Source organism: Strix aluco, chromosome 7 (genome assembly GCF_031877795.1).
Source record: "Strix aluco isolate bStrAlu1 chromosome 7, bStrAlu1.hap1, whole genome shotgun sequence".
NCBI lineage: Eukaryota > Metazoa > Chordata > Aves > Strigiformes > Strigidae > Strix > Strix aluco.
The window spans coordinates 26,071,473-26,098,422 of NC_133937.1; the positions used below are offsets into that span (position 1 = coordinate 26,071,473).

General features: G+C 40.8%; 1 protein-coding gene across 18 annotated transcripts in view; it reads left to right on the plus strand.

The window, feature by feature from the left end:
* Positions 1-26,950, plus strand: part of ARMH3 (armadillo like helical domain containing 3) — a 132,109-nt gene that overhangs the window by 17,869 nt on the left and 87,290 nt on the right. For 17 of the 18 annotated variants that reach the window (XR_012624013.1, XR_012624014.1, XM_074831109.1 and 14 more), the window contains 12 exons: positions 1,173-1,229; positions 2,249-2,292; positions 3,785-3,845; positions 4,872-4,918; positions 5,591-5,666; positions 8,307-8,400; positions 13,209-13,310; positions 17,220-17,278; positions 18,656-18,721; positions 19,817-19,886; positions 21,405-21,465; positions 24,308-24,396. Coding sequence is in view for 16 of the 18 variants with exons in the window: in XM_074831109.1 (XP_074687210.1) it covers positions 1,173-1,229; positions 2,249-2,292; positions 3,785-3,845; positions 4,872-4,918; positions 5,591-5,666; positions 8,307-8,400; positions 13,209-13,310; positions 17,220-17,278; positions 18,656-18,721; positions 19,817-19,886; positions 21,405-21,465; positions 24,308-24,396 (826 nt within the window). In the remaining 2 variants the exon portion in view is untranslated. The remainder of the gene's footprint in view (positions 1-1,172; positions 1,230-2,248; positions 2,293-3,784; positions 3,846-4,871; positions 4,919-5,590; positions 5,667-8,306; positions 8,401-13,208; positions 13,311-17,219; positions 17,279-18,655; positions 18,722-19,816; positions 19,887-21,404; positions 21,466-24,307; positions 24,397-26,950) is intronic. The other variant, XM_074831113.1, reaches the window with a different exon arrangement.

Genomic DNA, 26,950 nt, shown 5'->3' on the forward strand with positions numbered 1-26,950 from the left:
ATATTTACAAGGATGGATTTTAATCTATATTTAATTACGGATTTGTGAAGCTTGCTTCTGCTTCACTGAGACTGACTAAATTTAATTTCTGAAGGGGAGCATGGTTGTACAGAGAAGACCATGTATTGTTACTCAGTAGGAGCCCCTACTCCAGCCTCAAGGAAATGTCTTTGCATGCATTGTGAACAGATGGGTTCTGTATGAGTTTTCTGTCTTTTTCCAAGACAGCAGACAGTGCTGTGTGCTGCTGGAGGCAGGCTGACAGACTGGCTGAGCTTTGGTCTTCTGATCAGTTTCTTTTTTGAATGCAAAAGAAAGCCTGATCCTCCCAAAGCACCAAATAATGGTGAGAGTGGTGTTGTCTGATCAGCCTTATTTTTAACTTGCTGTCAAGCTGTGGGCAAATCAGTTGGATAACCATGTATCTTGTAGGGCTGCATCTGATGCATGCTTTGTGGTTTTATTCTTCCCATCTACTAGATAGAGCCTTTCCTTTTCTGTCCTGGTTCCAAATCAACTTTGTTAGATTTGCACTGACACATATGAACCAAATGTACATTGCTAGTCTAAAATGCTTCTTAAATTACTAGGACTTATCTTTATAGGTGGAGCCTGTGTGCTTTGTTCAGCTAAGTTCAAGGAAATTATATTCTCCAGAAACTTCTAGCTCTCAGTGGTGTAAACTGTTAAAGTGTTGAGCTCTAACCCAGCGGCAGCTGAGTCTATAACATTGTCTTGCCTTCCTGGGTCCTCCTTCCTTTAAGCAATCTCTGCAAGGTGTTGCAGAAGGGAGATATCAGAACGCTAATGTTCAGTCCCAGGTTCACTGCTTGTTTCTGCTGCATAACAGCGTGCGTGTCACAGATAACAGGCTTGCAGGACAGCTGCTCCACTTTCAAGACTGACGGATGAGCTAGTGGAGCAGCAGAAACTCGCTCTCTTCTCAATAAAATCAGGAGACTGCCTGTCTGAGCCAGTAAGGAGGTGTCCCAGGCATAGTGGCCTTATCGTGTGCTGTGACTTCTGTTTTTTTGTGTGTGTTCTGCCTTGTGGGACAGGAGAGAGATTATTCTTAGGTGGTTGAGTAAACTTGGAAAGATAATAGTGTTTTTCTCCTGAAGGCTGAACTTAAACCCAATTTTCTTTCTTCCTTCTCCTCCCATTCTGAGCAGTCAGTGAATCCCTACATTGTGAAGCTCTCCATCGTAGATGATGAGGCCACACTCAATGTAAGTATTTGACTTGATTCCTCTGCACTGCTGGGGATGCTCTTTCATGTGTGGTGCTACTGTAATGAATGCAGTCATGGTGTCTGGTAGAAAGAAGGTCTAGGAACAGTGCTGCTGTAAAGAACACCAGTATAGTGGGTTTCTGCCCTAACTGCACTCCTGCAATAGCTTAGGCAGCTCATGATTTGGACAGTTTGATCACCAGTTGGGGGTGGTCAAAAAGCTGGGTAGCAAGGAACATGCCAAAGTTGAGCTATTATGCATGTATGAACTACTTACACACTATTTGCTGTCATGTGTCAAAGAGGCACAAGATAGCTTATGCCAAAGATCTCATTTCCAGTGCTGTGTTGTCCAGTTTTACCAATCCACAAGTCAATTCTTGTAGCTCAGTGGAATTTTGTACCAGAGTCAAGAGACCTGCAACATATTTTGGGTTGTAGCCACTGATGAAGTTTCGTATCCAGGCCTGGATAGAAAGTGGCAGCACACTATCAGCTATGTGAGGTCTGGACTTAGAATCTGTTCTTTAGGGGTGAAGTAAAAAGCAAGCTCCGTGCTAACTAAAGGGTGAGAACAATTATTCTGAGTTAATTAAATTAGCTTGACAGAAAGGATGGTCAGTAGCTGTGGAATGGTGAAGGCTGTTTGCAAGAAGTGAAAAGGTTACTAGTGTTTATGGCCTTTGTTTTGAACTTTTGAATGTCCAGCTTCCTTCCTTGCTGCTTTATTGAGGCTTCTTGAGTGGGTAAGCTCTGTCTGGAGGTCCAAGGAGAGTAAATGTTCTCTGTTTAACTTAGTAATTAGATATTCAACTTTAAATCTTGGTGTCTTGATTTTTGGAAGATGTTTTTGTTGTATCATAGCATGCCTTAATAGTTCAAACAGCTTCAGGGGTATTTCTTCATAGCGTGCTAGGTTATCTTGCGGGAGGTGGGGACAGCACTGCTATGTGTGTTGTGTGTGATTTCCTGCATTGAGATTTGTGATGTAAAGGGTTTTTTAATGCTTTTTTTCAGGGAATGGGACTTGTAATTGCCCAGGCTTTATCAGAATATAACAGGTAAAACCTAATTGTCTCTTGTTTTTCAATGCATGATAGTTGCTGAACATTTCCACAAACTTTTTTTTGTGTTAAAGCACTTATTTGTCACCTAACAGCCCTGATGCACCTATAGAGGCAGGGAGTAGTCTTATGCTTTGAGGCACTTCGGCTCAGTTGCTGTCATTGCAAGTGTAAATGTATCTGTACCGGCTGTACTGATGTGCTTCAGGAGAGATATTGTTGTAGGGGAAGATATCTATTGTATGTTTTTACTGTAATGGATTTTACCTCTGTATGAAGCTTGTGTAAAATCTTAATCCCAAATGAAAAGATAAATGATTTGCTGAGTACTTCTCTGTTAGAAAATTGATTTAACCGAAACATGATCTAAACCAAACAAATGTATCCAGGACTATCCACATGCCAGAAAGCATTAACTACTTCTCAAAAAAGAGCCAGAAGGCTAGCAGTAGGGGTAGTATGTTCCCAGCCTCTGCTTCATAAGCAACAGCACAAAATATATAAGCTTTCCTAAGAAGAAACTGCTTCAGAGAAATTTGGAAACTTACAGCAATTTCACTTGAGCAACCCAAGACTTTTTTTGGTGCAGTGGGATTCTCAAAAGTATCCAGAAATATGTTTTAATTCCTTTGAAGGTCTGCTATTATAGATATGCAGATGACTTGCAAGATCAGCAAATCGTGTAAGTGTATTTAACAGAGTAAATTATGAGAGTAAAGTAGAAAAAACCTCACCCACCCAACTTCCTTTGTTCTGACAAAAGCAGTCTCAGACTATGGTCTGTTTTGCTTAGGTCACTCTTTCTCCCTTCCCAAAAAGTTTAGAACTGTTTTCTTTGCATGTTGCGTTGTGTGTGATCAGATTCCTGTACAAAAGACATGATAAATGGCCATGTGAGCTTTGCTAGTCTGTCTGAATGCCAAATGAAGCAACTTACCTTAAATCTGAAGTACCCAACCTATTTGTTGACTTCACTTACTCCAGTTCCAGTCCCTTCACTTACTCCAGGAACATGATACCAGGCAGGATCAGGCCATGAACCATAATGGTCCTCCTGGTTTCTGCTGGCCATCGAGTGATTGACTGGTTGAGTCTGTAGTGGATGATGATTGAAACGAAACTATTCTGTGGTTACTGACTGTGTGTGTTCATGTGGTCCGTTACTGGTTTACCAGTGCAGGACAAAATTTCCTAAATCACTTGGTCCCTTTCCTTCAGTGTTACCCCAAACTGGATGTATCCTCTATAACAGCACAAGCATTGTTCAGTCTCACATCTTTTAGCAACCCCACTTCAACTCTACACAGTTTACAGATATTTTAATACCCTTTGCATCTCTTTTTGTGAGTTCTTGAAAAGGGCTTGTGAATGTTGAAGCTTTCTTCATCCTGTATGCTTATCAGATAAAACTGTCTCATAGGGATTTAGATAAAATAATCCTAGTTCCATTTCTAACCCTGAAACTTCATCCTTATTCCTTTTTGTTCAGGCAATACAAAGATAAGGAAGAGGAACACCAGAGTGGTTTCTTCTCAGCCCTAACTAATATGGTAAGCAGTGAAGCAGTGTTTTTCTATTTTTAAAATAGGTGTCTTCATGGAAGTTCAGCAGGAGGGTGTTCCCAAACACGGTGAGTTTGGGCTGTGGGTTCTGGAGGAGGAGATGCATTGATCCAATCCAAACAAAATACAACTGAAATAGCTGTGTTCTGAGGAGTGTGTTGTTGTCTGTCTGGGAAAGCTCTTTCAAAGGTTGAGATATCTATTCTGGTATTGATAACTGTAATTGTTTTCCTTCATCTTTTTCATTCTAGTTGACTTTTTAAAGAAAATCACAATTACTTGTTGGACACTTTTAAACAACTTATTTTTTAAAAAAAGTTGCCTCTCTGTTGATGTAGCCTAAAACAGAGAAGCTGAATATTCCAGTCTAGTCTGTCACTAGCTTTAGAGATCTGTTTCTTTACTGTCTCGTTTCTCAAGCCTGGACGCACAGTAGCTATGAAGTAAACTTGGATTTTGCAACAGGCAGTGTCTGCATTTTCAGAGGGGTACCCTCCAAAGGCAATTGTGAATTTCTTCCTTGTAAAGAGTATTCACTGTTCCCCTTGTTCAGTTTGGCTTTGCTTTAGTCTGAGATTTAATTGTAGTCTGAGATCTAACTGACAGGAAAACTTCCTGTAAGTAAGGATAGTTCAGTGTTGGCAGCTGTCTGTCAGGAGTGACATGGATAAAGCTGCTACCACTTTGGGACAAGCAGATAGAAATTTATCTCTGTTGTCCCGTTACAGAATCACTGACTAATCCGAGTTTGGATTCAAGATGCAGTCCTTTTTTCCCACTTGTGGTTTGACAAGTGAAGCATTGGTCAGTGACAGTAGTGCAAAATAAAATGTGTTTGTAGATGGTCATCCTGTTTCCTATTTGTATTTTACTAGTATTAGAAAGAAAGTTGCATGTGTTCCTTGGATGAGAACACCTCTCCCAGGGCACTTCTGATTTAGTTAAATCCATGTCTTCTCTCTTGTTGCAATAGCTTTCACAATTCCCCCTATGCAATACTCTTTCTTTCCATAGGTGGGCAGCATGTTCATAGCAGATGCTGATGAGAAGATCTCCGTCCAGTAAGTGCACAGATGTTAGTTACACAATGAGTGGCAACTCACCACACAGGTCAACATGATCCGCTCTGTCACGGAGCTGTTCTAATATAACAAAGCAAACTAGAGAGACAAGTTCTCTTGTAACTAAAATGGTATCACACCCCTGCAAACAATGGATTCTCACTTACGTGAGAAGGGTGCAGCAGGAGGAGCCACAGCTGAATTGCTTGTAATAAAGTGTGTAAAAAAAGAACCCTGTGGTTTTTATGAGGCATTTTTAACATATAGACATGTTGGAGGTGGCAGATGGGAAGTGATGGCTTGTGCACTCTTGTCACCAATAAAATGGTTTCTAAATCAAGGGGGTAAGTGATAAATATGAGGGTTTGCGGTGTCTGTAGGAACCTTTGCCCTTAAAAGAAATGACTTTTAAAGGGAAAACACTGTTTGAGCAATGAGGGAGACCTTCAACAGGAGTGGAAGAAAGACTGTAGTTGAGCTTTAAAAATAGCTATTTTTATGGATTGGTAAGTACTACTGATAATTGGAAGAACAACTGGATTGCAGAGTTTTATAGAGTTGAAAAAAAATTTTCTTTCAAATGGGCCATACTTCTGAAAAACTCTGCTCTTGGGATTCTCATCTAGTGTTAGCCCTTAACTGACTGTGCTTTTGTCTGTATCCTTCCCACAGAACGAATGAAGCAATCCTTCTGGCCCTCTATGAAGCTGTTCACTTAAACCGGAATTTCATCACAGTTCTGGCACAAGTGAGTTTCAGTGTGATGTTTGCCCATTTCTTTGCAGTGGATGTCTTTGAAATTAGAGAGTCAGAAATGGAATTGGTGAAAACATAAGTTTTCTTTTTTCCCTGCATACTTGTCATAGGTGTAGATGAGCATGAAAGATCAGAAGCAGGCCAGGGCCTGGGTTTATTATACTTTTGGGAAATGCTTCCTGCCTTGCTGAAAAATGAAAAGTTTTGAGGGCACAGCTCATGTTGGAATGAATAATTTTTCTCACTGAATGGGAAAAGCTGCATGGAGTGCCTTCTGTGCCCCACTGATACTGCTGTTAGGGGGAGGATGGAGTGAGTGGACTGGTGGGGCTGAGATTGCTGCAGCTATCAGAGCAATTCGTGCTCTTGTTAGGTTAGGGTTGAGGGAAAGAGGTGGTTCTGGCTCCAAAGTTGAGTGAATGTCCTGTCTGGGTATATAGAGACTGCATGTTGTTGTCTGTTTGGGTATCCTTTGCTTAGGGACTAATTGACATGTGATGACTGTTGTTCCAAATACTATTTTGTGCTCAAACTTCCTTGGAGAGCTCAACCCCTTTTTCTTGGGAGATTGTCACCAGAGCGTAGCACTCCTCCTTGTGCTGTTTATGGTGAAGAAACAGCTATGGCAGCCTTCTGAGAAGCAGTGGCCTGCTCCATACCTCTGATCACAAACCTCTGGATGCTTTTCTAAGCACTGTGTGAGTTTGCAAAGGTGGTTATTGCTGGGAGACAGATAATGAGTCTGTCTGATCCAGTGATCGTGCTGTGGCTGGCTGGAAGGATAACCTGATGTGTTTAGGAAAACCTTCAGGTTTAGGCTTTTAATTTGGTTTGTAAGTACAGCTGGTAATCTGTGAGAAAAATGACATCAACAAAACAGTTAACACCTTTCCCCAGTTATTTCAGGTCCTCAGAGTCCAGCCATACATCACAGGCTAGACACTCGGCATGATGGAGGAGACCTTTGGGGACTCCTGACAGTAGTGGTGATGGAAGAGGTCTGGTAGGCAGATCTACTGCCTCTGAAGAAAGCTTCTGTTCCATGGGTGGTTAATTTGCTGAGGTTCTCTGCCTCTCTTTTCCCAGGTTATTAATTCCTACCACTTGTGAGTGATTTCTGCTTTTTCAGTTCTGTGTAATACCAACTCAGGCCTTTCTGTTGTCAAGTTATCCTTGAGGGAAAAGGGACCTTTGGCAGGAAAAAGAGCAGCTGGAGTAAAAGCCTCAAATCAAAAATAAAAAGATAAACTAGTTATTTGTGAAAGTGGTAGCTGAAGTGGCCCCTGATCAGTAGGTTTCATTGAAGTGGAGGCCTGATGTTCTTGGGTGGATTGTCTGTAATCCTTCGTCTGAGAGGGAAACGTAGGTTGGGCTGTCCTTTTCAAAAACACCTCATGAAGGCTGATGAATGCTGTTGTCTAAGTTGGTGTCCATTGCTAGGGACTGCGTGAATGACTACCTGCTGCTGTGTGGGCACATAGGAAGATACAGTTGTGTTGGTGCCTGAAGTGTCAAGGTTTTGGTATACTGACCAGTTTGTTGGTCCTCAGTTTTTGCTGCTAGGTGGCACTATTATCTCTCAACTGATGGTTAGTGTTTGGGGAAAAGAAAGGTAAACACCATAGAAAAATCTGTGGAAGCAAACCTGTTTTATGTAAGATTTTCCATGGAAAATTGTATTTTGAAGTTTAAATCAGTACCTGTAATGATTTAAAATTGTCTTTGAATTGTAGTATGTGTGTCTGTGCTTCCCATAAAATACATGCATTTATAGTTGCTCATAAAATGAGATATTCAAAGACTATGTGGAGGATATCCACTTGTGAAAAAGCCTACAGAACTAATGTCAAATCAGCAGTTCTGTCTCCCTTTCTTTTATTTTTAAATTGTGATGATATATTATGGTGGATGATACATTTATGTAAAACTTGCCCTATGAAATGGACACTTTGCTTGGCAGCCAGACTTAAAATAGCATGGCAGATTGCCTGCAGTCTCACCAGTGTGGATAGATCCGGAAGCTTACAAAGAGTAAAGTCGAAGCAGTAATTAGGCAGGCAACTATTAGCAAAGATGAAATGGAGAGAGTAACCAACTGATGGAAGCTGAGAGGATCGATAATGCTAGTGTTATTTATGTTATGCGCTCTTTTCCTGAAGTGCCTGGGCTTTATAGTGAGGGAAGTAATAAATTGCCATCATCTTTGAATATGAACAGGTGTGAGGAGAATTTTCTTTTAGAAAGAAAAAAGGGATCTTGGAGGAAGACTTCAAATGGACACCCTTGGGTTGTTTCGGGGAGAACAGGAAGCTATAACTGTAGGCTTCTGCATACCTTTTCCCATTCTACACTGGAGAAGGGCAAGTTATCTGTCTGCTGGGGACAGCCACCACTTTCTGATGTATATTTATGTTTTGTGGAGTAAAGAACTTGATGTACAGTTTAATTGTTAGACGTCCAAGGTCAAGAAGCATAGCCTGGCTTTTTGGAGGAGAGGTTGAAGTTTCTTGAGACTTCATTAGTCATGTCTATTGTGCGAGAACGTGGAACAGTACAAGTAGTGATCTGTATGACTAGTGCCTAGGGGAGGTTATTGACCTGTGTATGTCTGGGCATTTGTGTTTTCTGTTAGAGCCATCCTGAAATGGGGCTGATGACAACACCAACAAGCCCAATTCCAATGACACCTGTCACTCCACTTGGAACCACCCCGCCTTCTTCAGATGGTAAGAAATGTAATGATCTCCTGGGGAAAAACAATTAAAAACTGTAAAATAACTAGCATAGCATTTTCTTAAGATGGCAGCTAATGAGCTCTGTCTGGAGCAGATGTGTAACATGTTGGTCTCTTCCTGGAACGACTTGCCTTACTAAACATGAACAAGATTCTTTGACTTGAGTTTACTTCTGTTTTGCCTTGTATATTGCTCAATGAAATTATGCTGATATTCCTTCTGAAAACAGTACTGTCCCAGTATCTGCATGAAGATACACCCAGCTCATTAGTTATTCTATGCAGGCTTTTACTTATGAATATTTCTAGTGTCAGGTTCTTTGCCTGGGATTATTTGTCACTGGAACAGATTTACAGAGAATTGCAGTGGATTCCTGCTTGTCATTAATGCATTTGTCCCCAGCTTTGAATTAATTGGTATTTGAATCCAATCTGGATCTGGATTCCTCCCTCTTGTTGCCTTTTCTCTGATGGGCTTTGTAAATGACTGCTTGCCCTGAGATCTTTCTTCTAAATGAGATGTTATGTGTCCATGTAAATATGCTTTGAAATCATCTATAATAAAACCCTTTTGGTTTAAGGTACAGATAGATAGAGCTTAGTTTAAGAGAAGAAATCAAATGGCTGTTGTCATGTACTTTAATGACATACTCTAGATCTGAAGAAAGTGTTTAATGAAGGAACAGAGTCAGTTTGAATAGAGCACAGTTTGGAAGTATTTCTGGGGAAAAGCAGCCTGGGTTACTCAGTTATATCGGCTATTCAGGTCATTTGATATCCTAGTTAAGGATCATCCTCCTTGTGGATGAATTCTGTCTGGTTACCATGGATATCAAAAGCTTCAGTTAAAAAGTCTCCTATGTCTCAAGTCTCCCCATGCATATAACATAAAACGTAGAGGGACGGGCATTTTGTGGGCTTCTGTTCAATGTGTTCATTGCAAATGTTTCCGCCCACACACCATATTATACAACTGACAGAATTTATGCTTACCTACATCTACAGCTTTGCTCGCACTCTTTTTTTTAATTTACCAAAAAACAAAAGCAAAACAAAAACTCCCTCCTGCTTTCAGCAGAGGCAGTGATCTTGTGAAGCTTGAGGCTTCTTGCCACTTGTAAGGTTACTAAGTTTAAGGAGAGGAGCTGATCTTAATGTGCAACAATTATATGGGGAAGCATTCTTTATTTCTATTTGCTGTCACCTTGCTGATCCCTACTCCCAATGATAATTTTGGTTTTTTGAGGACCTTGGCTTGGTTTAGTTTGGTGGGGCTTTAGTATTGCTGTTATTTTAAAGGTATGTCAGAATTTTCCTCATTTTCTAAGGTCTTGCAACTCAGCTGTAAAATTTGCCTATGGCTGAAAGTTAACAAGAGGCTTTTTGGCTCTGAAATGGAAAGATTGCTTTCTTCTTTTTCCTGCATTTTAAAAAAAGTGTAGTTGAGCTATTTTCAAGTTCCAGCAACATGTAGAAATCCATCTATGGGTTTCAGGCACCTTTTTTTTTTATCCTGATTGGGATTAAAAAGGGGTTCATATTCTGGTTTGAAATTTCTCTGGCTGTTAGCCTGTAGAGTGAATTAAGACCTTTTAGTTTCAAAATATGTGTTAAAAAAACCAAGGTCTGTAGCATGAACCAGGATAAGCAGTGATGTGTTCTTCAGAGTGATTTCCTCTTTTTTTTTTTTTTTTTTTTTTAAAATGAGACTTTTGCTAGAAACTGTTGATCCATAATATGTAAATGAAGTGTGCCTGTCACCATAGTTATCTAAATGTCAGTTTGCTTACTGTTGTTAAATATTCATTCACTGCGTTCATTGTAACAGCTCCAGAAGGACCCACTGGGGATATAAATACATTTTTCAGACTTTTAGCTAAATCTTTGAGCTATTCATAATATTGGGGGTGAAAAAGCTTCCAGTCTCATTGCATAGACTTCACCAACAGACTGGGCGCATTGGCAGTGTGTCAGGAGCCCCAGAGCTTCAAGACTGAATGGACTAAACTAGCTCAGGCTTGGGGATGTGCAGCCTTTAGAAGCTAAAAGCCCCATTATAATTTCTTTGATGTGAGTTGAACAGCGAGGTTACACTGATCTATTTGGCCTGTTGTTTCCAAGCACTACAATTTTGTATTCAAGGTGATTAATCCTGAGATCCATGAGAACCTCTGCTGTGCTCTGGGCCTCTCAACGAATCCTGCATTTTACCATTGGTTGTCTCCTTTATCCTTCTGTGCTGGTGCTTGCCCCAGTTCCAGGGGTAAATAAGCCTTATGTGCCTTGTTACAGGGTTCTGAGATAATGGTTGAATTATGAAAGATGTTGTTTGTTAAAGCAGACTTTTTTCTGAACCAAAATACAGTTGTGTACAAAATATAGTTGTGCACTTCCTCTCAGAGCCCTAGACCTAGCCATGCAAAAAGCAGATGTGAGTAATTCCTCACTTCTTGCAAGATCTAATCTCATCATAAATACCTTTTTCTTTCCTCAAGAGTGAGAAAAGCCTTGAGCATTCCTGAGGATAGATGGAAAAGAGATAATATAGTTCTTAAGATGTGTGTCCAAGTGGTCTGCAGATCTATTTCCAGTGCAAAGGGAGCCCTGTCTTAGGCTATCTTTATAGCTTGAGAAGAGAGAGAGCCTTCTGGCAATCGTAATTAAAGCCACCTATGACCTCCTGCATGTGAAGACCTGTGAGTTTGAGCTCCTAGGCAGCCAGAACAGTAGTGTTATTGTTATGTCAGGACAGGCATGTAGAGCTGGAAAAGATCCCCTTGACTCTCTGAATCTAGTGCCTTGTGTTTTCAGGCACATCATTATAGAATCCCTTAAATTTGTCAAACTCTGTCTTAATTTGTTAAATTTCTTTCCTAATAGTTTCTGTTGGAAGGCAGTTCCAGTATCTTGTTCCTTGGTTAGAAATCTTCAATTTTCCAACCTGCATTTTTTAATAGTTTATACCCATTTATCATGATGTTAACCTTTCTTTGGAACACAGATAATAACGTTGGGTTACTCGCCTGTGTATTTTGCTGTCTCATAAGAAGGGCACCCTGTTCCTCTGATCAACCTATTAGCCTTTCACTAAGGTTGTTCAAGACAAGGCCTCACCAGCACCTTGCGCAGGATGTTACTGTGTTCCTATCTCTGCTGGAAGTGCATTTCTGGCTGTGTTGTAGGACCACACTCTTTGGCGCCTTGTGTTGGTAGCTCCTCATCTTGTGATCTGATAGTGTACCATGGTATCACAGCGTTTCGTTTGCAGCTGATGAGCTCTCAGCTTGCCATAGAGATAAATCCCTGAATTCCCAACCTTTGGCTTGCATTGTTGAATTTAATTTTGTATTCATTGTTCGGTCCTTATTTTTATCCCGTTTTTTTATGTGCAGTCTGATATTCCTCCTCTGTGTTTACATATACCAACTTTCTGCCATTAGTAGATTCATTAGCAAGCAACTGTTTCTTGTGCCCAGGTCACTCACAAAAAAGAAAACTAAGTTGTCATCTAAGGAATTCAATAGTAACTTCTTCCCAGACTGATAATTTCTCCAATTGTTTCTCCTTTGCCACATCTTTGTACTTTAAATTTCTGTATTGGTTCCTGCTGATCTGCTTTGCTCTTAATTTTTCATACAGAACTGTATTAAATGCCTACTGAAGTCCTCCTAGACTAGCTCCATCAGGTTTTTTTGTGGCTGTTTGTTGAGTTGATTTTGTTTTTTTTTTTTTCTCTTGTCTGAGCTAGTTTATCTTAACAATATAAGACTTATCTGGCAGGATCTGCAGGTGACTGCATGCTGCATTTTCCCCACTTATCTCTTCCCCCCCCCCTCAATATTTCTCGTAAAGCTTTTCTGAATGAGGAGGCTGAGAATGGCCTTTGCGGACAGCTCATGCTCCGTAAAAATGTGATTCAGTCACACGGTAGAGGTTTGACAGCTCATAAACTCAGTGCTTGAGATGGTACATGGGGAGTGAGCAGGAGGCACGTTGTGCAGTTAGCAGAGTAATTGAGATAGCTTCTCCTAAAGTCTAAGGCAGGTGATGTCCAGTGTTAAGGTGTCAAAAGTACAGCTGGTGGTAACGAGAAATGTATCCTTGAGAAATGTCAATGAACTGCTCTTCTGCTGCAGGTATGGAAAATATGTTTCTGCTCCCTGCTGCGTTGTGATTTCTCTAGCACAAGCTATGATTGCTTCTGCTTCTTGATTTTTATAAAGCTGCTCTTTCTACCTCTCTTTTCTACTATTTTGATCATGCAGTAATTGTTACATTACCATCTTGTGTGTTGCTTCTGCAAGAGAGGCTGTTGTTGGGAGGGAAGAATGGAATTGATTTGGACCTTTTGGAATTAAAATTCCAAAATTGCTGAAACTGAGAAGAATCTTTGCTGGGCATGTTTCTTTTACAACTGAGAGTGATGTGAATGTTAGCTATGTTGGTTGTAAGAATTAATTGGATTTTGATGAGAATATCTTGAGCTTCTTAGGTTGGGAATGTTGATGAGTGCTAAAACAGCAGGCTGATCTCCCTTGGTGGGGTGAAGCGGGCAGGACAGAGAAGGATGATAGTTTGCTGGATACCACAACCTATACTTAGAGCAGGAGAAATAGTCTCTGAGGGAGTGGTCCCAATCTGCAAAACAAAATCTTTGCTGGGTGATCATGAAGGAGGAGGTCAGGTGATCCTGCAAATAAGCTGATCCTATCCCAGATCTGTGAGTCTGTGACTTGGTTCTCTGTACAGTTATCTCTTGTATTTGTGGAGGGTAAATGTGTCTTATCTGCTTTGTTCTAGTTATAAGCTCTGCAGAGCTGCCTTTGGATGCTGATGTGCAAACTAGCAACCTGCTGATAACCTTCTTGAAGTACAGCTCGATTGTGATGCAGGACACAAAAGGTAAATGAATTCTGTTGAAGCAGCTGTTGATGCAGCAAGCAGTGCTTCTTGAAGTCAGGAGGGCATAAGAACATGTCTAGTGACTCCAGAAATAGAAGTTAACTGGAGTCTCTTTAGAGGACTGAAGATTCCACCTTTTGAGAAAATGAAATGATTTCTTATTGTGAGATAAGAGTTATGAGACTAGGAGAGACCTAGTGCTGGCTGGAGAGAAGTCAAATATGGAAAGAATGTAATAATAATAATACCTAATAACCAAGCCTGTACCTATGCAGGAGCTGTGAGCGTATCTGATTCCCAACTGTCTGTCAGAGAGGGGAAATCATGTACCAGAGAACTGTATTTTTAAGAACATTAGCAGCTGACACAGGAGGCAAAGCTCAGCATTAGGAGGAAATATTTCCTTTGTCCTTTAGTACTTGCTGGTTAAACAGGCAGCTCTTTAATTATAAAGAGAACAGCAGTAACTTACACTGTACTGGCAGTAATTTGCTTAGAAGATATATTTCCATATTGTGCTTTTTGTTTTTCCTGATAGTTTTGTGGGGGTTAATTTCAGCTTGCTGGAGTTGAAGTATTGCTTCATCTCCTGCTCAAGGTACCCAAGGGTGCTGTTTTGCCCAGTGGTTGTATGGGCAGGACCATAGTGTGAACATAACAAGTGATCTTTGTACCGTATTTCAGCCTATTACTGACTTTTGCTGTTAAGTTTGATGCAACAACTGAACAAAAATAAGAAGATAGCTGCAGAGCTATGGTACATTGATTACTGAACTTCATGAATGCTTGGCACTGAATAAGAGCAGGCAGGAGACTTTCCTTGTACCTGCTAGCTTGCACTGAAATTGTACCTGGCTGTCTTGTTCTTGTTCAGTATGCAAGCTAGTTGAGGAAAAACTGAAGTTAGGACCAGAAGGGACTTCATGAAAATACCTAGTGCACCCCTCAAAACCAAGGCAGAATGAGGTTTAGCTGTATTTTTTCTCAGAGATGTTGCTAACAGGTTGCATGAAGACACTCTGATAGTGGAGCATCATTTTAAGACTATCCATTCCAGTGTTTAACTACCCTTATTGTGAGAAAGCTTCATGTGCTTCCTAAATTTTTTGCTGTGATTTAAATTAATCACCAGTTATCTTCTCCAAGATAGATATTGAGAATAGACTACTTATTTCTTCTTTGTGTCAGCCCTTATGTATTTGAAGTCCGCTTTCATGTTTCCTCTTGCTTTTGTCTTTAAGCTAAACCATGTCAATCTTTGCTCAGTCATTTCTTATAGATTGCACACATGACAAGGGCTTACCAGCTCTCTACTCATTCTCATTTGCTTTTCTTAGGGTCTCTCTTGCTGATCCAAGTCTCTGGTGGAACAATTTTAGGTTTTTCAGTTTAACTTCTGCACTTACTAGCCACTGTAATATGGAAAGTCTGCATAGGGCCTCAGGAACTGCCAAACTAGATTAGTTTCAGCTGGAGTGAAATCTGATAGAGGGGATTCCTTACTAAACAAGCCAGCAAGAGATGTGTTTATTCTGGTATGAGACAGGAGTTGATGTTTCTTTCTTTACTTTGGTTCTAGCTTGTATAACATTTGAAATTTGTGTGACTGATAGACTTAATCTCCTTGCCACCATGGTAGTATGTGGCAATGAGTTCCGCTGATGGTTTAAAAAAAGCATGCCTTCCAAACCAGTGCTTACTAATTCTAGTGGGTATATTCCTGTCCTTATATTCTGATTAGGCCAAGCATGGAACAGGCTGCCCAGGGAAGTAGTTGAGTCACCATTTCTGGAGGTATTTAAGAGACATGTAGATGTGGTGCTTAGGGACATGGTTTAGTGGTGGACTTGGCAGTGCGAGGTTAATGGTTGGACTTGGTGATTTTAAAGGTCTTTTCCAATCTAAATGATTCTATGTGACACAATATAGCAACAAGCGAAGAAGAATGAATAACTAATTTATTCCATGTGTCTTGAGATGGGAGAGAACACTTAGAGGGGAGACTGGTTTGTTCCACATCCAGGACTAGACAGTTGTTTCGGTACTGTCCCAGACAGCATAATTTAATAGATTGCGTTTGCTAGATCCTCATCTTGTTTGCTCTCTTTTGTCAGTCAGAGGCAACTGCCTTGGAAGAAACAAAAACTCTGCATCATTTTTTCCTATCTATAAAACAGGGTACATACTGATATACCTCCCCATAGGAAGTGGTATGCTTTGTTCCTTTAATGAAGGATCCTGTGAAAGTATGAAGTATCTGTGTGAGTAACTGCCTGCATAGCTGCTGAAAATGGCATGATGTTCACAACACATCGGCTGAAGGCGAATACTTGGTGCAAAACAGGAGCATGTACAGCACAATCCCCAGAGAGAAAAGTGGTAGCAGCACCTACAAAAATATACAGGGAGGTCTTGCAGTGGGAAAATAACAAGGCTCCAGTGTATCAGAGTTCTTTGAGGCCATTTCTTCTGCTTTGTTGGAGTAGAAAACCTGTCAGGTAAACATTTTAGCTGAGGTAGAGACATAGGAGAGACTTTTAACTCTCCCATTCCAAAATTCCTCTTCATCTTACTTAGTGCAGCAAGATGAAATCAGCACTCTTCAGGGCACATCTTGTTAGTAAGTATCTGTCCCTCAGCAGCATAGAAAAGAAAACAAAAGAGGCATCAAACTAGACAGAACAGCTAGCTAAGACCATTCTGTCTATTTTTATAGATTACAATATACACACTAACTAGCAAAGTGTTTGTGAAAGTGACCTGCAAAGATGCAAGGAGTTTGATTGATGCTGTCTTATGATTTCTGTGAAAGTGATCTGACTGTTTCAGATTTCCCTCTACTCCAAGTTTGACTCTAAGGCAGGTATCTGGGATGGCATGCTTCATAGTCTTAGGCTTTAGAGAAGCTGTCGGAGGTCTTGGGAATGTGCAGTTTTAAGCTTCCTCAGAATTTAGGTATAAGTATGTTGCAGTGGTGGTATGTTTTGTGTGTGGTGTGAGTGGTCTGATTTTTAGAACAAAGGTTTTCAAATGAGCTTGATTGGACAGTGCCTTGAACAACCTGATCTTAGCTGGCCCTGCTTTGAGCAAGAATTGGACCAGAAGTTTCTTCCATTCTAAGTTACTCTATGATTGTATGTATCTTGGTTTTTTGGTATTTCAAGGTTAAAATTGAGAGAGAAGAGTTTTAAATAATCCAAATAAAAATAGCATTTTTCTGCCTTAGTCCCTCTCTATTTGTGAGTCTTTCAGCCCTCCAATTGTCATTCACGGCAAAAGCTGCTTGAAGTTGTAAGATGAATAACAAGTTGTGGAACGTGATCAGGGTGGAACTCCTTTGGCTTAAAATCCGAAGTCTTTGCAGACTTCCTTCTTTCATGGTTTTGCATAGAACAAAGTAGGTCATATCTGTCAGTATTGGGGTTAAAACTTGGGACTTTGAGCATAATGTCAGGAGTCATTCTGCTACACCATGCTATGCCTCTCCCAAAGCTTTGCTGCTTGTTTCGTAACCTACAGCAACAGTGGTCTCTTTCTTTCCCTCTTGTCTGAGAGGGAAAAGTGCATCTCTGCTGTGACAGAAAGACAGGGACTAACCCTGGTATTTAGAATATCTGTGAAAGTAAAACTTAATTAGACAGAAGCCCCACTGATAGTTACAGTGCCGTTGGAGGTTCAAATCAGAAACTTTGCTGTTGGCACAGACTGGTGATAAATTGCTGGGATTTAGCGGTCAGGCTGGAGGGAGAGTGCTTAATGAGAGTAGTTAGACTATTAGCTATTATGGAGGGAGTAGGAGTAGGAAGAATGTCCAAGGGTGGGCTTTTCTCTTGCTGCAACAGCTATCTTGCTCTTCAGCATTGCTAGGCTTGTGTGGCTCATGGAGGATGTGTTTTTTCTTCTTTGCAGATGAGCACCGGCTACACAGTGGCAAGCTGTGTCTGATTATCCTGACATGCATAGCAGAGGTAGGTTTCTTGTGTGAAACTGTTCAGCAGATGGTGTGTTACAGGGATCTATCTGCATGCACATCCCCTGCCTCCTGTTGAGCTGGAGCTTAAGATCCACAGTGGTACTGAGTAGTGAGGACCTCAGGCACTTAATGTTTTGCTAATAAACCTGATGCAGTACTGTTAAAATTGACTTGAAACTTGAAAATTGGATCATTTTATTTGGGTTAGTCAACTCCCAGGGATGAAGAGAGAAAAGAGTGAACCTAAGCCTTTTCGCTCTTAGCTGGTGAGTGACCTTGTGCTGTGGCTTTTAGATGAGTAATGTGCTAATGGCTTTCAGCTTTGTGCTGTTCACGGTAAACATGGACAATGCCATATTCCTTCTGCCTAACAAGGATACGAGTCTGAAAAAAAGGCCCATGGTTGTAGGGTCCCTACAAGCAAGACAAGTAGCAAATCTGGTAGTAGGGTGAGAAAGCAGTATTACAGCTATGTCAGCAGCCCTGGCTGAATGTGGTCCTGTCTCATGGGAAGTATGTATTAATGACTGGACTGATGTCCTGAATAGTGATTGAGTTTGTGTGGCATTTGCATTTTCCTTGCTTCAAAGTAAAGATCTTTCATTCTTAACAAAGAATAAAAACCAGTAATGTTGGTAGCCAGTGTAAGGATTCTGAAGTAATGTTTCTTTAGGATGCAGCCTGAAAGCTGATCATCTGCATTTCAAATATTTATAATTAAATGCTTTTGGCAGTTGAGTTCTTAGGTGGATGCATAGATAATGCAAGATAAGAAATTCTGTTTCATAGCAAGGGTATGTTTTGTTTCTGGTATTAAGGGGAGGGTATATTTATTACCCAACCTGACAGTGCATTATCTGGAGGAATCACTTTGATTTAAAGCTGTTTGTGGAATGATCTTTGCTTGAGGTGTGGGACAGCTGATAAACGTACCTGCTAGTGCTGCGGTAACTTCTGGCATGATGGGTCCATCAAAACGTGAATATAAACCTTTGTTCACAGTCATGGGAACTTGGTGCTGGAGAACCAGCTCATGCGTTATACAGAACTTGTTAAACTCTTGACACTGTGGTGTGTGCAGTCCAGAGTTTGGATGAACAAAGGAGGAGAATGGACAATAAATTGCTAACAAAACAAGCAGTAGTGCAGACTTTAACTAAAGTGGAATTGGAATCAGGAGGGGTTTACTTTTGTGTGACTGGAGACATGGGTGGGGGCAAGAGGAGGTGACAGGTAGCTTTCTAACTGTATAGCCATACATTGGGAGCTTTACACTGAAACGCATGTGATTTGAGAGACAAGTGTTGGTGTTTGGTGTTGGACACTTGGTTGGCTATTCATATCTCCTCCCTTTTCTTGCTCTTTTCAATAGGATCAGTATGCTAACGCTTTTCTCCATGATGACAACATGAATTTTCGAGTAAACCTGCACAGGATGGTGAGTCTTTTCCTCCAGATGGTCTGTTTTCTCTCTGGGATGAGAACACAGAGGATTTGAGTCCCTGTATGTTGAAAACTGTGTCACAGACGTCTAACCTAGATTGCTAAGGCATGTGGAAAAACTGTGAGAAATGCAGTAGTTGGGGAATGATTTTGAAATCACTCTTAGAATGCCTCACTCCTTCAAAGAACAAAGAGCTGGTTGCCCTGTTGGTGAGTTCAGAGGCCTGTGTAGTTGGGGAGGAGCTGTGTATTATGAGGTCTCTGGGGAAATCAGTGGCAGAGAGAATGTTCTGCCTTAATCTTCAAGCATTAGCTCTTATGTGATATATTAATAGCAGCTGGAGTTACACCGAGTGCTTTAATTTGGCTTATGCTTCATCCTGGGTGGGGTGATTCACCTTTAAGGAGCTTTTTCCTATAGGTATCTGTGGAGGAAGTGTCCTTACCTGGCTCATGAAGCTTTGTAGTTACAAGTAATTTGAATGGTTATCCTAACTTGATGCATTCTGTCTTCATGGTACTGGCAAGTTCCACCTCATCTGACAGTGAAGCAGCACTTGAAAGTGTCACTAGTCCAGGAGAGAAATAAACATTTTACTTTATAGTGAGCATACTGCAAAGATGCTAGTCATTCCCACTTAACAACAACTTGCCATTCAATTAGCCTTTCTGGTCTGTTACAATAAAGACCAAAGCCATTTAATACTGTACACACTGTTAAGAATGCAGATCAGACTTCTGGGTCAGGAGCAAATCAGGATGTTAACCAAAGGGGAGGAATTGCTGTGTGATTCTTTTTTTTTTTTTTTTTTTTTTTTTCCTCCTCCCTCCCCTCCACGCCCTATGATATAATAGTGCCCTCCAGTTATACAGCTAGAGAAACAAAAATCCAGTGGTCACTGTGCTGAAAAGCAGGTACAATTTTGCTCCAGCCACAGCCTTTAGGATTAATATAGGTGAGATAGCAGATGGAGAAAAAGACAAAGGGAAGCCTGTGCTGGTGGTATTATTTCCATTAAAATTACAGTAATACAGAGAATGTCACTTCAGGCTTCTGCTGACTACTTTTCATCTTTTTGTGTGTTTGAAGCCAATGAGACATAGGAAAAAAGCAGCAGACAAGAACCTGCCCTGTCGCCCGCTGGTGTGTGCGGTGCTTGGTGAGTATTGTTAGAGTAGGTGTGTGCTTGTGGTTCCCGAAGAATCTTTTGTTCTGCAATAGAAATAGGAGATTTATGGATTAAGGGGAGGGGTGGATGGACTTGAAAGGAGGGCAGTTAGGTACTAAAGGTATTTCCAGCAGTGGACTGTCCATCTCTATACACGTTTGCCTCACAGAGAAATTAAATCCAAGATTGCTGCTCTGTATCATTAAATCCTATATACATTTACAGTAAGTTTTGCAGAAGCTTGTTGTCCCCTCTTATCTGAATTAGTAACAGTAGGGAGGGCAGTTGATTAATAAATTCAGTCCTTTAGGTGAGTGTGGTAACAGTTAGTCACAAGTACTTTGTAGATGATACGATGAGGGCAAACCTGTGGAAAGGACACATGTTTGTGAATGTGTTTGCTGGGCATTTAGCCTTTTCTGAGCAAAAACCCAATGGGAATGTTAGTAGCTAGGGTTGGTTTTGCCTGTGGATATGGAGGCGTAGTTGAAAGCTTTTCATGCAGCACATGATTAAATTGTGACACTTACTGGTGTGGGAGGCCAAAAGCATAAATGGGTGCAGAAATGGACAGAGCCTGGATCCCTAAATGACTCTTAAGCCTGATGATATGGAAACAGTCTCAGACTCCAGCATTTTCAAACAGGTGATTGTTGAAGCCAAGACACAACAGCTGCGTGAAGAATCTTTCTAGACTTACCAGATTTCATGCACTCTTGCCCTAGAGTGTTTTTAGTCACTATTGAGTCATATTGCTGGGCTATTAGAGCCCTAGGAGGTTACATCTCATAGTTGTTACCACTGGCATGGGTTAAGCATTTTATGCTGAAGTTGTGTTGGGCAGAGAACACGCACACACATGCAATTAGCATTTATTAGCTGAACCATGGTAACTTATCTCTTTCAATTGTATTTCTATACTCTTTGCCTCTTATCCTCATATTGGGAGCCCTCAAATGTTAGAGACATTCTCCTTTTTTTTTTTTTTCCCCCTGAACAAGTCTGAAGTAGAAGCTTAGCTAATGTTGAGATCAAGCTAGGTTTACTTGCTTCAGAATTTATTTTAGGGAAAAACAGGTGTTCTCTACAATGTCTTCTCTTTAAGTAAACATCTAGGTTGTGCATTGTTTCTGGTAAGAGTGATTTTTGGAAATGTGGTTCTCAATGGAATTTTCCATTAGTGACAAGGCTTGAAATAAGAGAACAACTCTAAGCACCAGAATTCATGGTGTGTTTTTTAGTTGACAAATAGTGGGGGAAAGCATATGGGGAAGCAGTGTCTCAAAGCAAATTACATTATGTGCCCTCAGTTTCCAGTAGTTTTTTAATTCCAGAGAATGTCTAATGCTCTTTAAAACAAACAAACAAACAAAGTGACATTTCTCTCATCTAAGTAGGACTATTGTCTGGTAGAGGTAGGTAGGTGGGGTAGTTTGACTTCCTCTTTGTTGTCTACTAGACTAACCATAGGTAGCTCAATACTTAGTTTATCATTTTCTTTTCTGTCAGATTTGATGGTGGAATTCATCGTAACACACATGATGAAAGAATTTCCTATGGATCTCTATGTGTAAGTGTCTGTGGGGTGACTTGTGATTTCATTTGAAGTTTGAATTTGGGTGGAACTCTCGTCATAGAGCAATCTTCCAGCTGAAATAACACATTGTGGCTGGTAGGGAGCAGGATGGCTTTTCATGAACTCTTCTAGCAACTTTTTCTACTTCTAAAATGCTCTGTGTGCCAGAAAATTGAAAGTGAAATGGATTTCCACCTTTCAGACCGATTTCCTAATCTATTTGATCAAACACAAAGAGCTTTTCAATCTGAAAAAAGTTTCATAACACAGAGTCATTGCAAGAATCCCCACTTCCCAGAAGATGAGTCTTGGTGTAGAAACTGAAAAGACAGTTTTGAAAAACCAAGGATGACTGACATGAGACCTGGAAGGCAATGTGCGGAGTGGGAGAGAGGTTTAAGCCTGAAATAGCTTGCTAGGCAGCAAGGGGTAAAACTTAGCAATGGGGAAAAGGAGAGAAGAGAACAGGGTTACACATGAGCACTCCATGTTTCCCAGGAGGCCCCTAGAATGCTTTGTTCTGCTTTAGCCTGGAGGGCAGAAATAGGATTTAGGCAGATCATTGGCTTTGCTCTGACTGTTTGTACAGTACTGAATTTCCCCAAGGCTTGAGCAGCACTGTATTCTGTAGAAGAGATAAAGATACATAGGCTGTTTGCCCTTAAGGTAACTTTTCAGCATGTTCTGATTTTGCCCAAATAACCCTGCAACTATAGTGCCTTTGCAAGGGTTGTACAGTTCAATTATGAGTTTGTGAGAAATTATTTTTTAATGACAATTACAGAATTAGTTGTAGATGGGTGTAGTGCATTGGAATTTCACAAGAAAGGTGTGAAATGCCTTGGGCTCGAAAGTAAGGTCTAGAAACCCTGTGAGAGTAAAAATAATGAGCAGTACCAGCCATCAGTGGACATCTGTATCCATTCATTTTGGCATGTTTGTGCAGTCCTTTCATTACACTCCTGTCTGAAACCATCCCATAGCAGACGCAGTTATTGCAGACAAAGTGGGTGTTCTGAATGCACAACTAGTGTCATACTTCTCTGCAATACATTTAAAAGGTGACAATATGAAGCTGCTCAAGGGAGGGCATATTAATATTTAAAAGAGAAATCCAGGTTGCTTTGACCAAGCGTGTGTTTTGTCCATTACGTGTATTATGAATCCTCAGCACAAAGCTAAAAAACAAAGACACCCCGCCAGGATGGATAACTTCATAACTAAAGCAGTTTCATAACTAAAGCAGTGTGGTTTGGGAGTCTATAGGCTGGTAGCTGGTGCTCTGGCTCTTTAGGCAGGGGTACTAGGACTGTTACGCCCCTCCTCATCCCTTTTCTTCCGTGCCTTGATTTCACCCAGAAAACTGTATGCTACTGTATACAACCACAAGGTTTCAATGCTGTGTCTGCAGAGTATTTTGCATTAACAGCTACTGTAATTATAAAGAAATGTTTTAGCCCTTGTCAGCTTCTCTCTGGTTAAAGTTGCGGTTTTTTTGTAGTGGCCAATTTTAGTCTTACAGCCAAGCAAATATGTAGGTGGAACGGTACTGGGCATTGTCTGGTACCAGCAACATCAGAAATAGCAGGTCTCTCCTCAGAGCGATTGCGGTTCCTGATCTAAGACAGCTGTGTGTATCCTAGCTGATTTGCTTCTTGGTTGAATTTATGAGAATCCAATTTGAGATAGCTGAACATCACATTAAGTACTCTATTATAAATGGTTTTACCTTTGTCTAAAGTTAGTTTCAGTGCTTACCCCATTGTGGTATTTTTGGGATAATCTAAGAGTCTGAAAAGAATAATGTATACTTTCTGCATATTATTTCTTAAGGCTTTTTAAAGCCTTGTTTTGAATTCTTCACCCCATTTTGAATAACTTCCATGCAGATTTTTTTAAATTTGGTATCTCTGTATTTGTCTGATATGTGGTGTCTTTTCAGAGGGATGTTGATATTAATGAGATAATGTGGTTTTTGAGAACTGAGGATTTGGGGAAAAGAAATTTTTCCTTTTAGAAGTCTTCCTTCTGTTTTTTCTAAATGTCAATAACTAAAAATAGCTTGGTCTAACAAATTCAAATTCACATATATTTTCTGTCTTGTCGTTAATGATAGCTAGTGCTAGAGAATTTACTCATTATGTTGTATATTTAGTTCTGATGTAATTTGTGAAGAATGTGCACCTAAGAGTTTGTATGAACACTAGATGCTATAGAGACTTACAGAATTTGGAGACTTCACAAGTATACTTAGCTGTATGTTGGGGGATTTCAGAACTTGTAGGTGTATTGCTTTATTTGTTTAAGGAGACTGGAAAATTGGACAAATATTTTTACTTTTTTATATAATTAAACTGCATGCCTCAGTCAAACTAAAAATCCTGTGGTTGGTTTGATGCTGTCATTTCCTTTAGCCTCATCATTTGGTCCAAAGAAACTGAAAAGCTCCATTGTGTCCAGATTTTACAAAATCTGAGCATAGTATCTCATACATATGGAGCCTGCAAGTTAAGTAACTCCTTTTGTGGAGCTTATGAGATCCTCAGGTAAGGGCAGCAAAGAGTGGGAAGTATTAATTAAATATAAACAACCGACTTGCATTTGTAATCAGTCCAATTGTGTTGAGCTTAAACTGGCATACAGGCCCCTTCGTCTTGTCTCATCTGGTTCTTTCTTGCGGGTGTTGCTTCCCTTTAGGACCCCAAAACCGTGAGTCCCATCTGATAGGCTTTGAGTTTGTCTATTTCCCTGCTGTTGATTTCAGAGACATTTCCAGGTTTGATGTAGAATTGCTGGGAAATGCAATGTAATTAATCCTCTGCCCTCTCTTTTCCAGACGGTGCATTCAGATTGTGCACAAGCTGCTGTGCTACCAGAAGAAATGCAGAGTGAGGCTTCATTACACCTGGAGGGAGCTCTGGTCAGGTACTTTGCATCTGCAGAGACAGTCAAATATGAAGAGCCCAGAGTGGGTGGCTGGTGGCTGTGACTGTTCCGTTGCTACAGGGTTAAACAGCAAGCAGCAATTCTGTTAAAGCATCTTTATTTTGCTTCTTAGTTGCTACATGCAAATTATCTCTTTTGGAAAGCCAGGTCATTATCATAATGGTAGCTAATTTACTTTCTTGTCTGGCCATGATCACCATGGTATCCACATGTCTTGGTTCTTCTGTTTTATTACCTGAGTCCCTCTTCACCTGATTGGAGAAATCAAGTAATGTTTTATGCAGTACTGTTTCTCTCTCAGATATTTGTGAGTAGAAAGTACCTCTTGGTTAAAGGGAGGTGGACCTTACTTACGCTTTTTACTGCAAGAGATGGATACACATAGAATAGTGTGTGCAGCTCCTTCTGAAGAGAGCAACTGAGAAATGTCAGTGGGAGGGAGGAGAGGCTTTTAACTCTTGACTTTTGCATTGATGATACATAGTCTAGTTCATGCCATTGATATCCTGAGATAGATAAGTATTATGGGATTTGACTTGTAATCTACTGGACGTAGCTTTGTAGAACTGTTTTATGATGCAGTCATTGTGTGGGAGGCCTGAGGAAGGGGGTAGCAGAATGGATGATGAGACCTAACAGGCTTCTTTCATGAATATGGTGTGTGCTTCTCCTCTATCTTGCAAGCAGTGAAGTAGCTCAGCTAGGAAAGTACAGCTAATCCCCTAGCTGTTGTGGCTTAAACAAGAGGTTTATAAAAATTCAGGGGAACGTGGCCCTAATTGTGTATTCCTGGAGCTGTGCTTGAGACCTAGGATAAGTGACTTGGCTGGTGTAATGCAACTCCCATCAGAAATTGGAGAGAGGAGGACTTTTGAAAAAGGTGGTGATGAGTGGTTTGTGAAGCTGTTCTCAATTAACACCGAGTGCTTCCCTTCAGTAGCTTTGCACAGTTGAGTGTAGGTACAGGGAAATGAACCAACAATCTGAGTCACTTTCAGTTATTAAATTTTCACCTTGTGTGACATGTGGCCCATTCAGACTTTCTAAATTATTCCTGTAGAAGGTGAAGTGCGTGCCCCTAATTAAGGGATTAGCGTTTTCTTTTTGGTGGTTTTCTTCAGAACAGACCCCCTAGAGGCATGGTGGCAGTGTAGTGCCAGTTCAGGAGAAGATCATGTACGATGTGGATGTCTATTGTGAATAGAAATTGCATCTGACAGTGTATGTGATACCTTCTCAGCATTACCAGTGAACAGATCCATTCCTATTTGGCCAGGCTGAGCTGGGTCTTTCCAACACACTGGTGGTATGGAAGTCTCAAATATAATGCTGTTTGCTTGAAGATACTGTTCCACAGTTCAGAGAGCACGCTCTTAGGCATCTTTCAATGCGTAACTTTCTCTGTTGGGGGTGGGGGGGAGGAGGAATCAAACTCCTTGCTACTCACTGAGATTCAGTATCTTGGGATATTCTTGTTAGCTGTCTCTAATTAGCTGGTGTTTGTATAGTGCTTTGGAAACGTAAAGTGCCTCAGAAGTATTAAGTACTGCACATGCTTTGAAAGCAAAGCAGTAAAGTAAAATGCACTCAGATTGGTCAGGTTTCTATGAAAGACCCGGAATGTCTGCACACCTGATGTAGCTGAAGAGCTCCACACTCACTGTAGAATTCTGCGTGTTTAGGGAGATCCTCTCATGCGGGAGTAAATTACAGTAAGAATGTTTCAGATATTTTTCTTATAGGATGTTGAGGTGAGCAGAGAGAATCTTCAGTAACTGCTAGGTGATTCATACAGGTTGGAAGGCCCTGGGTTGAATAATACGTGCACCTGTGAAAGGGCACATCCTGGCTGCTCCAGGTGTGTACTTCTAGAGTGCTATATGTGGCAGACTTAATGCTAATTGCCAGCCCTGTCTTGAGATATATTTCATAATTAACTCTTATCTCTGTCAAGGCTGCTCTTTGATTACCCAGAATGCTGCTGCCTTTGTTGTGAAAGAATGGCTATTTTTCTGGTCTTGATCTGTCTGACAGACAATTCCAAACCAGAGCACAGGAACTTCTGAACTTCTATCCTTTATGTGAGCATATTCCCCTTTGGGCTTTTATTTTGGATCGAAGAATTCGTTAGCACTGCTGGATGAACAGCTAAAAAGGAGCAGCTATTCACTGTAAGATCTAAGATCTCAGGTTGCCCCATCAGGCATGCTTTACAGAAGGTCTTCAAGCCCACACTTGTCTTCTTGAATGACAAGGTGTATGATGACTGAAGCAGTGCCCCTGTTGTGCAGCATGGATAATAGCAATGGAAGCCCCCAACTGAGTTGAGCGGAACAAAGAAGCTGGAGGGAATTGGTGTAAAGAAGTATTGAAAGAAAGGGAAAGAATTCTACCTGGCACGTAAAAGGAGGAGAGTTGTTTCAAGCAGAAAATTGAGTGGGAGAAGAAGACAAAGGGAATACTGTGGGGTAGGTAGTCGGTATAGGGTGCGGAGGAACTGAGATAAAGGTTGTAGGTGGAAGCAGGAGCAATG